Below are 11076 nucleotides of genomic sequence, written 5' to 3' on the forward strand. Positions count from 1 at the left end.
TTATGATGATAATTTACGTGATCATAATACAGAGAATAAAGAATGATTAAAAGTATGTATAAGTGACTTTTCAATACTTCACAAATATTTCCCCTAGGTAATTTCAGCTGTGTTATGCACACAAGATTGAGCATAGCATTGTTAGTTACATCCGATTTTACCTTAGGGGTTCCAAACAAAAATCACTTGAGCCGTAGCATCCCCAATTCCACACGCATCTTTTCAAACTTGTCTCTGCTTAAAGGCTTAGTTAATATATCAGCAATTTGACATTCAGTAGAAATAAAATCTAGCTTAATTAAGCCCTTTTCAACATTATCTTTCAAAAAGTGATGCCTTACATGTATATGCTTAACTTTAGAGTGTTGTACTGGATCTTTAAAGATGCAAATGGCACTTGTGTTATCACAATGAATAGGAACGCACTCTAAAATAATGCCATAGTCACGCAACTGTTGTTTTATCCATAGCAATTGAGAGCAACATGCAGCAGCAGCCACATATTCTGCTTCGACAGTGGATAGAGCAACAGTGTTTTGTTTCTTGGAACTCCAAGAAACCATGCAAGAGCCTAAGAATTGGACCATACCTGACGTGCTTTTACGATTTACTAAATCTCCTGCATAGTCAGCATCAGCATATCCTCTTAGGTCAAACGAGTCACTTTTGGATAGAACAGACACAAGTCTTCCGTCCCTTTTAAGTATCGTAGAATCCTTTTGACGGCTGTTAGATGCGATTCCTTTGGATCCGATTGAAATCTTGCACAAAGACCTACACTAAGCAAAATGTCAGGTCTGCTAGTAGTTAAATATAACAAGGAACCAATCATACCTCTGTATTTTGTTTGGTCCACACGAGTTCCCTTGGGGTCTTGGTCCAACCTTGTGGTTGTTCCCATGGGAGTGTGGTTTATCTTTGTGCTTTCCATACTGTATTTTTTCAATAACTCCTTCACATATTTCTGCTGATGGATCATTATTCCTTCGTTAGTTTGCTTAATTTGGAGCCCAAGAAAGAAGTTGAGTTCCCCCATCATGCTCATCTCAAACTCACTGCTCATTAAATCGGCAAAGTACTTGCACAAGGATTCATTAGTTGCACCGAAAATAATATCATCAACATAAATTTGTACAATTAATAAATGAGTTCCTTTTGATTTTAAGAACAAAGTTTTATCAACTTTTCCTCTTGTGAAATCATTTTGTAAAAGGAATTTAGAAAGTCTTTCTTACTAGGCTCTTGGAGCTTGTTTTAATCCATACAGTGCTTTATCAAGCTTAAAAACATGGTTAGGAAAGTTTGGATCCTCAAATCCAGGTGGTTGTTCAACATAGACGTCTTCCTTTAAAAAACCATTTAAAAAAGCACATTTGACGTCCATTTGATAAAGTTTAAAACCCATAAATGCAGCAAATGCAATTAAAATACGAATTGCTTCTAATCTAGCTACAGGAGCGAAAGTCTCCTCAAAATCGATACCTTCCTGCTGATTGTAGCCTTTAACAACCAATCTTGCCTTGTTCCTTACAATTGTGCCATGTTCATCTAGCTTATTCCTGTATACCCATTTGAGACCAATAACCTTTTGATTCTTTGGTTTAGGTTCAAGGTGCCACACTTTGTTTCTTTCGAATTCATGTAATTCCTCTTGCATGGCAACAATCCAATCAGCATCTTCCAAGGCTTCTTTGTGATTTAGAGGTTCCAGTGTTGATAGGAAGGCGTTGAATGCACAAAATTTTCTCAGTTGGGATCTCGTCTGAGTTCCCTTACTTAGGTCACTTATAATTTTATCCAGGGGGTGTGACCTTTGATGTTTCCATGGCTTTGGTTGGAATGATTGAGCTGGTATAAAAGTGTTATTTTGAGTTGCTCTTTCTTCCATTTCTTCATGGTGTTCTGCTTCTGCATTTGCTTCGCCTTCTGTGTTTTATGTTTCTTCTGTATTTTGAACAGAGGCTTCAGTATTATTTGGAACTTCAGTAGGTTCCTTATCAGTATTTCCAGTAATTCGAACAGGCTGCTTTCTGGAAATTAATTCTTCATCTTGGTATGTTGAACGAGTGAGACCAATTTCAAAATCTCCATCTTCATATTCCTGTATACATTCATAATTATTAGTTTCATCAAAAATCACATGTATACTTTCTTCTACACACATAGTCCTCTTATTGTAAACTCTATAAGCTTTACTATTAGATGCATATCCTAAGAAGACTGCTTCATCACTCCTTTCATCAAATTTTCCAAGATTTCTTTTATCATTATTGTGAACAAAGCATTTGCATCCAAAGGCTCTTAAATGAGCAATATTAGGTTTTCTCCCTTTTAATAGTTCATAAGGTGTCTTGTCCAACATTGGTCTGAGCATGGCTCGGTTGATGATATAGCATGCTGTGTTGACGGCTTCTGCCCAAAAATTCCTTGGAATCCCACTTGCTATTAGCATTGTTATAGCCATGTCTTCCAATGTTCTGTTCTTCCTTTCAACCACACCATTTTGTTGTGGTGTTCTTGGCGCAGAGAAATTGTGACTTATTCCCTGTTCCCTGCAAAATTCATCAAACTTGGAATTTTCGAATTCCGTACCATGGTCAGTTCTCATATGAATAAGTTGATTACCTATTGATTTTTGTGTCTTTTTCAAGAAAGTCATAAACATATCAAAAGTTTCATCTTTACTATGTAAGAATATGACCCATGTAAATCTAGAATAATCATCCACAAGAACTAAGACATATCTTTTTCCACTTCTACTTTGAATTCTAACGGGGCCACACAAATCCATATGAATGAGTTCCAATGGTTTTGTGGTGCTTACCATTTTCTTTGATTTAAACGATGATCGAACATGCTTTCCTTTGATGCAGGCTTCACAAATTTTGTCATTTAGGAACTTGATAGAAGGTAGACCGATTACCAAGTCCTTTGACCTTAATTTGTCAAGAAATGAAAGACTAGCATGTCCAAAACGTTTATGCCATAGAAGTGGATCATCCTCAATAACACTTAAACAGGATAGATTGTATTTTGGAACTTTGTTAAGGTCCACGGTATACGTGTTCCCTTTACGAGTTCCTTCCAAAACGATTTTTCCAGTGTTATTGTTGATGATTTTGCATTTTTCAGAAGAAAAGCTTACAGAGTTTCCTTTATCACAAAACAGAGAAATACTGAGTAGATTATGCTTCAAACCCTCGACTAAAAATACATTGTCAATTGCATGGGAACTTGACCTTCCTACTTTGCCAACAGCAACAATGTTGCCCTTCTTATTGTCTCCAAAGGTCACTGTTCCCCCTGTATAGGCCGTCAGTGAGAGAAATCTGGATTCATCTCCTGTCACGTGCTTAGAATAACCGCTATCGAGGTACCACTGGTTGTTCCCCCTCACTGCGACCTGCAAAAGAAATTAAGGGTTAGTAGCAGGAACCCTTTCATTCATGGGTTCCTGTGTTGACACATTTAAATCAGTTTTCTTCTGCCAAACATAGTTCACATTCTTAATGTACTGATTTGCTTTCTTAGTACATTCTTCACTGCGATGTTCCTTTTTACCACAAAAAGAACAAACGGTCTCACTAGGTAAATTCACATATTTCTTTTTCTTTCCAGTGGACTTCTTCTTATGCACATAGCCTAGACCTTCTGTTCTTTTTGTCAGAGCTTCCTGTACCCACTTAGGAACACCCGTGCTTGTTGTACTTCTACTTTTTCTTGCTATTTCTAGGTCCTTTTCTAGTTTCTCATTTTTATCATTAGTTTCCTTTATCTCTTTCTTAACATGCTCTAGTTCATTATTAAAGATGATTAAAGGAACTTCAGTAGACCTGCAAGAATCAATGTTAGTACACAGCATTTTATATTGAGTCAATTTAATATTCAGAATGATATTCTCACTCTTGACTCTTTCAAGGGATTCTTTTAGCATAATATTTTTATCTAACAATTCAAAGAATCTGCCTTGAACATCATTTCTTAAGCTATTCAGATACTTTACATGATCTCTACAAATTCCAGTTGCCTTTTCGGCTTGCCTTAGTTTTGCACATAATTCTTTATATTCATTTAAGGTTTCTAACAATAAAGAGATTAATTTATCCTTTGAGAGAGATTTGAAATAACTAGGTTGAATGACTACCTCATCATCATGCTTTGCCATTAGACAGAGGTTGGCTACTTCATCGTTTGTGTGTTCCTGTTCCTCTTCTTCGGAACTTGATTCTCCCCACGTGGAAATCATTGCTTTCCTGAAATTTGTTTTAGAAGAGTTAGGCTTAGAGTTTCTGTTTTGATCAGCTTTTTTCCCTTGCCTTTCTCAGATTCCCATAATGGACACTCTTTGATGAAGTGGTTGGTGCTTCCACATTTGTGACAAGAAGACTTGGCTTTGGATTCCTGATTTCTTTTACTGTATCCTTTCTTCTTGTCTAAAAACTTGTTGTTACGGTAGAATTTTTTCAGCCTTCTCACCAACATTGCAGCTTCTTCTTCATCAATGTCAGACTTCTCTTCGGATTCTTCATTAGCTCTTAGTGCTAGCCCTTGACTTTTGACAGTCTCCTGAGTCCGATTGTTCGACTGGATTTCGTGGGTAATGAGGGAACCCGCAAGCTGTTCCAGATTGAACTTGGTGAAGTCTTTTGATTCATGCACAGCTGCAACCTTTGCTCTCCATCTGTCATTGTCTGGAAGACTTCTTAAGACCTTTCTGACCTGCTCATCTATAGGAATTATCTTACCAAGACACGTTAGTTCTTTAATGATACTTTTAAATCGAGTAAACATGTCTTTAATGGATTCTTTGTTTCCCATTTCAAAGCGCTCATACTGAGACAAAAGAATGTCTATTTTGAAACGTTTAACATCTGACGTTCCTTCATGTGTAACTTCCAGAAGATCCCAAATTTCCTTTGCGGACTTGCACCCTTTGACACGAGTATGTTCATCAAGTCCAAGTCCCCAAATTAAAAACTTTTTGGCAGTAGCATTCATTTCTAGTTTTTCATAATCAGTTTTTTCATATTCATCCATAGGTTTAGGGATTACCTCATTGTTAGCATTCGTTTTCGTAATTTCGTAATCTCCTACTTGTATAATCCGCCATACCTGATAATTCTCTGCTTGGATAAAGATTTCCATCTTATCCTTCCAATAAGGATAATATTTGTCGTTGAAGTATGGAGGTCTTTGAATGGATGTACTCCCGAATTCCTTTTCCTCTGTGTAAGCCATTTTCCCAGGAACTTACTCAACAGGGTTGCCTGCGTGCTCTGAGTTCCCGCTCTGATACCAACTGAAAGTCTAACTGGCTAATACAAGAGGGGGGTGAATTGTATTTGAGATGAAATCTAAAAACTTTTGCGGAATTTAACTAAATGAAATAATGACGAGAGAAGATATAGGCTTTTCTAAATTTCCACTATGTAATCAAACTCTTTACAAGTGAAGATTCAAACCCGTTAACAAGTTCCACAAATTAGGAACTTGTTCCCAACTCTCACAGAAGCCTTCAGCAACGAAGCTTCCTTGACCTCACTTTATAAACTCACAATCCCAACCCCAAAGTACTTGAATACAATATGTGATTACAAATACCTATTGCACTCAAGAATATAAGAAGGATAATAACTCTCTTTATGTTATTAGATGGCTACTGGAATTTTTATGCTCAAGAGTTGTGTTTTTCTGAGATAGTTTGCATGAGTATTTATAGAGAAGGCTTAGTCATTAACCTCCACTATAATCACGTCCACATGCCAACACCCCACTAACAACTTGTGGAGTTATCTTGACAGATGGTGATCATGAAGGAGGTTTCCTAGCCTTATCTCACTAATCCACTATCTCAACAACTTGATAAACATTAGCTATGATAAAACCGTATAATCATAGATTCTCAAAGAAAACTGTTTGCTAACTTTATCAAAAGTTTGTTTAAAAAGATTTTATTTTAAAAAGGATTTTATTTGAAAAGATAAATTAATTATTTATATTAAAACAACTAGATAATTATCTTTGATAATTATCTTTATTCGAAATTAGATGACTAGATAAAATTTTTATAAATTATCTTTTTCCTTAAGAAATTATCTTTTAAAACTAACTTTTATTCCAGTAGTCTTTTTAATAACATAAGTCATTGAGTTCCTTTCCGACTTTATATTATTGAGTGCTCACAATTAAAACTAGAACGTGAGATTTGCATGAGGCTTATTAGAGAATGCTACTCCGCATCCAAGTTCCTACTCCGGAACGAACTTTGCTTGAACCCTTTATTCACCAAAGACTCAAAACATTCATTAGTCGAGTTTGTCAATTTGTCCATCAAAACCAAAAGGCTCAACAAATTGTGATTTATAAATGAAAAAAATCTATCATGTTTTGATCCAGGGGACCTTAAAAAATGGACAAGAAATAGCTGTGAAGAAGCTGTCTAGTGGATCTAGACAAGGTTTTCATGAATTCAAGAATGAGGTTTTGTTGCTATCCAAACTTCAACATAGAAATTTGGTGAGGCTATTGGGACTTTGTTTAGATGGGAAGGAAAAGCTGCTAGTATATGAATATGTGCCTAACAAAAGCTTAGACTATTTTCTATTTGGTATGGTATGTTGACTTTCATCAAGGACATATTACTTTTTTTTTTTGTCAAACAAATTAATTTACTTGATTTTTACGTTTACCAATGTAAAACTTTGATAATTAATATCCTAATATAAATGCAAATGTGTATATGATAATTAATGCGCAGATCCCCAAAGGCATGAAAAATTAGGATGGAGAATACGTTACAAAATCGTGGTAGGAGTTGCTCGAGGGATGCTTTACCTGCATTCTCCAGAGTCATACACCGTGATCTGAAAGCCTCTAACATCTTATTGGACATGGATATGAATCCAAAAATTGCTGACCTTGGCATGGCTAGGATTTTTGGAGCAGATCAAATTCAGAGAACTACAAAGTTAAAATGTTAGAGGCTTAGTTCAGTGGTTACATGGCTCCAGAATGCTAAGCAATTTAGGTTAAAAAAATTCAGCACTTTGAAGTAGCACAAACATATCTGAAAGCCTCTAGCATCAATGTTGGTACTTAGTAAGTTAAAAAATAATAATAAAAAAAAAATAAAAAAATAAAAAATTATTTTGATTACATTCTTTTACAACATTAACAAGAGAAGGGAGAAATTTTTTTCAAGTTTTCTAGCTACTTCAAAGTTCTAAGAGGTATATATATGTTTGTGCTCTTAACCTAAATGCTATCTTTTATAGTGGTTACATGGCTCCAGAATACGCATTGAAGGGACAATATTCAATCAAATCAGATGTTTATAGTTTTGAAGTACTAGCTTTAAAAATTATGTGCGGAAAGAGGAATACTACTTTCCAACAACTAAGCTACGAGGATGATCTTCTAAGTTATGTAAGAAACTTGATTACTGATTTGTTGATGGATATAGATATAAATTTTTTAAAAAAAAAAATTATAATTGTTCCTAACAAAATTAGAGTATCTAGGTTTGGAAGAAATGGAAAGATGGCGTGCTCATGGAATTAGTGGATGCAAGAATAAGAGATTTAGATCTAGCAACTGAATTCATAAAATGGATTCAACTAGGTTTGTTATGTGTTCAAAAATCTGCATACAAAAGGCCTACTATGGCATTTGTAGTTCGTAAGTTGGATAGTCACTCGACAACTCTTCCGGAGCCTGAACAACCCGGTTTTTTCATCAGAGATGGACTAGACATCGGATTAAGTCACCTAACAAGCAACTCGAATACAAGATCTGTTATTGATGTATCACTGACAGAAGTTGAACGGAGATAGTTCAAGCCATTAATGTATAATCGTGCTTTATTAATGTTGGGCATATTGATGTATCACATAGCTTCATTGCTCAAATGACTCCTATTGGACATATCTTGGGCTATTTAGGCCTTGATCCCTTTTGTCCTCGGTTTGTGGTTGTTGGGCGTAGCTCATCTTGTGAATGAAAGCTAGGTGGCTAGAAATTTGGAGACTTAGTGTTTTGCTACTTGATCTAAAACTCGCTCCATTTGACTCTTGAGACCGCGACCGAATCGACTCATAGGATGATAAAGGCATTCATTTCGGGATAAGGCATAATTTTTCGTTCTTTTTAGATCCTTTTTTTATTTCCTAGGACACCTTTACTTTCAAATTTCAGGTTTTTGGGTTTACATTCACCTTTTGCGTACCCCCTTGAGCCTTCCACTTTTTGTCTACCCGCATTACAAGCCTTATGAACCTAATTTTATTTTCACCTTTATAGAAATGAGTGAAACTCGAGCTTGGCTTTGTATCTAAGTTAAAAGTTTGGCATAGTGGATGTCTATAATGTAAATTGCAAGGGACGTGTTTGTTTCCCCAATTAAATCTTTTGGTAAAAAAAAAAAAAAAAAAAAAAAAAAAAAAAAAAGTTGGAATAAGAATGCACAAGTAAGGCATCGATCTTGTATATAGTTTAGAGTTAGTTGGGGGGTATAATACCCACCAACTAAGGTTAGTTGGCCTTGGTTTTGCTCGATTCATTAATGTTTCACTCTTAGGAGCTTACACCACCAGCCAGAATTTTTTTTTTTTTTTTTTTTTTTTTTTAACCCTTACCCCAAGCCATTTCATTGCACCTTAAAAGCCCTTTGGACCTTGAGTGATTGAGTCAATGTCGGTGGAGAGAGTCATGGGTCGAGCTTTTAGATTGGATTTGCATTTACTAAGTTAGGGCAATCCTACCTTGCCCACCTCCTTGTTGTTCTCCTAATTCTCTTGTGGAATTCGAGACGACTAGCCGCCTAGTGTACATGATCGAGATGAGGAAGGTTGCCTTGGTGAGGGACAATTGGAGGATAGGATCTTTATAGTCCAAGCTTTTGAGCATGAGCTATGTGGCCTTCAACCAGGAGCATTAGCTAGCTTGTCCACCTATCTTGTCAAGAAGCTTGCGCATCCTTGTGATTGCATTGTAGTGGAAAGTTCAACCATTCATGTTTGTGTTTCTTTCCCTTTTTATTTTTCTATTTTTCTATTTTTCTATTTGTCTCTAAAAACCTTGCCTTGATTTAGTGCGAAGTTGTGGGTTAATCTCTCTCGAAAACCCTCACGAGAGCATACTCGTCCTCCTAAGTGACTTGGGGGTTTAAATGGCTTGTCGTTTACGCTAAAAACGACCGTGATTCCTACGAAAGTGAGTTAGTGTATAGACTTATGCTTTTGGTTATTTTTGTTTGCTTATTTTACTTCGCTCGAGGACGAGCAAAGGACTTAGTTGGGGGAATTTTGATCAGTGGCCATTTGGCCCACTTTTCTACTTCGTTTCTTCCCCGATTGAGCCCTTTGTTTGCCCTTTTTCCTCTATTTTAGCTTAGTTTTGTTATTATTGAGCATATTTGTTACTTGGAGTGGTTTTGAGTCATTTTTGGCTCATTTCCTAAGGTTTATTCCCTCTCCTTTAACCCATTTCAATTTGCTCCTATTAGAACCTTTCCTATGATTTGTGTTTTCCATCTTACAGGTCCTCCCGTGGCTAAGAAAGCAAGGATTGGATGCAAGGATTAGGCATGCTTTGGAGTCAAAGGGATTGGAGCATTAGAGCCCAAAATATGAAGGAATGAAGAGTTCAGAGCGGGCGCTCTAGATATGGAGCGGGCGCTCTGTATTCCTTGCTGCAGAAAAACCAAGTACCCAACCCTCAGAGCGGGCGCTCTAATGTTGAAGCGGGCGCTCTAGCTCCAGAATAATCAGAGCATTTTCTGCGAGACTTCAGAGCGGGCGCTCTGGCCTTAGAGCGGGCGCTCCGTGTTCCCGCTGACCGATTTGAACTCTGCTACACGCGTAGGCCGACGGCTCTAAATTATTTTACTCTGCACGTGATGCCTAAAATTTTGGCCTTGATTTGGGTTAGGTTTTAGAGGAGAGGTATGTAGAAGAGAAATATTTAGAAAATCAGATTTCAGCTTATTGTTTTTTTTTCTTTCTTTTGCACTTTAGATTAGTTAGGGTTTAGTTCCTCATTAGATCTAAAACACTACTCTTTGTCACTCTCTTTCATTTTCAATCCAAGATTAAATCTTTTGGTATTATTTCTATCCCTACTCTTTATTTATTGCTTTATTTATCTATTTTAATTAGTTTTAGCTTATCTTTAGTTGTTATTTCAAGTCAATAGAATAGTTTAATATCTTAGTTGCCTCCTTGTTTAAACTTGCAATTTCTGGTTTTGATCCTTTATTTTCTTGCTATTAGTATAATATTATCCTTATTTGCTTAGATTTCATGCTATTTAGAATAGATTACAAGTAGACTTAACATATTCTCTTCAAAGTTAACTTCTTTAGTAAAGTTTAATCATCCTATTTTCTGGTTTTAGCCATGTTTCTCTCATTAAACTTAGTTTTTGCTTTTGTTAATGTTCTTGTGTGCTTTGGTATGACCCTTCCTTCTCTAGGCTAGGTTTCTAGCTAGGGGAGGGGGAAATGATGAACTAATGATGAAATGAATGATATGTGGTGCAAGATTGGGTAGATTGAGAAGTTTTGCAATTGATTCCAACCTAGGTTTTAGTTGTTAGGAATTAGAGATTGATCACCTCTAAGACCCTATTTTTGTGTTGCATGCTAGTTGCGCGAGAGTGAGCTTGTATGTGATGATGACTAGGTTAGGGATGACCTCGACCACCGAGGCGGGTTGGGTAGGCGGTGTTTAGGTGAGCCCGAGAGGGAATCCTAGATGTTGGACCATAGGCCCCAATTGTTTGGTTGACCGATTGAACCATTCTTGTTGCCTCTAATTGTTGAAATCATTGTTAGTTAGGAATTCTCCCCTATCCCCTAGTGTTTGCTATTCCTTGATTTTCGAATTTTTATACCTCTGCTTGTTGCTTGTTAATTTAGTTCTTAGTTTATTTGTTTCCCTAGTAGCTATAGATAAATCCATCAAAAATTTATTCCTCCCTTTTCAATTGACTTATAAGTGATCTAAGCAAGAGACGTTTGACCTTCCCTGAGGATTCGACCCCTCTTCCACTATGCTACCTTTGGTTAGTTTAGGACGT

At 36.5% G+C, this 11076-nt stretch overlaps 1 protein-coding gene across 1 annotated transcript; it reads right to left on the bottom strand.

Moving 5' to 3' along the window:
* Positions 1–182: 182 nt before the first annotated feature.
* LOC110711097 lies at positions 183–1888 on the bottom strand. Its single transcript, XM_021889462.1, has 4 exons — positions 1454–1888; positions 1266–1345; positions 342–774; positions 183–245 (listed from the first exon to the last, which is right to left on the bottom strand). The coding sequence occupies exons 1-4, from the start codon at positions 1886–1888 to the stop codon at positions 183–185; spliced, it is 1011 nt and encodes a 336-aa protein (XP_021745154.1).
* Between the last annotated feature and the right edge of the window lie 9188 nt (positions 1889–11076).

This window comes from Chenopodium quinoa, unplaced genomic scaffold (assembly GCF_001683475.1).
Source record: "Chenopodium quinoa cultivar QQ74 unplaced genomic scaffold, ASM168347v1, whole genome shotgun sequence".
In the NCBI taxonomy this organism is placed as follows: domain Eukaryota; kingdom Viridiplantae; phylum Streptophyta; class Magnoliopsida; order Caryophyllales; family Amaranthaceae; genus Chenopodium; species Chenopodium quinoa.

Excerpts from the sequence above, each read along its gene's own strand:
- LOC110711097 (XM_021889462.1), bottom strand. The coding sequence starts at position 1,888 with ATGGAAGAAAGAGCAACTCAAAATAACACTTTTATACCAGCTCAATCA. Across the intron at positions 1,346-1,453 it reads TTGAGGAGACTTTCGCTCCT|GAAGACGTCTATGTTGAACA; the intron begins GTAGCTAGATTA and ends GGTTTTTTAAAG. Across the intron at positions 775-1,265 it reads TTTAAGCTTGATAAAGCACT|GTCTTTGTGCAAGATTTCAA; the intron begins GTATGGATTAAA and ends TGCTTAGTGTAG.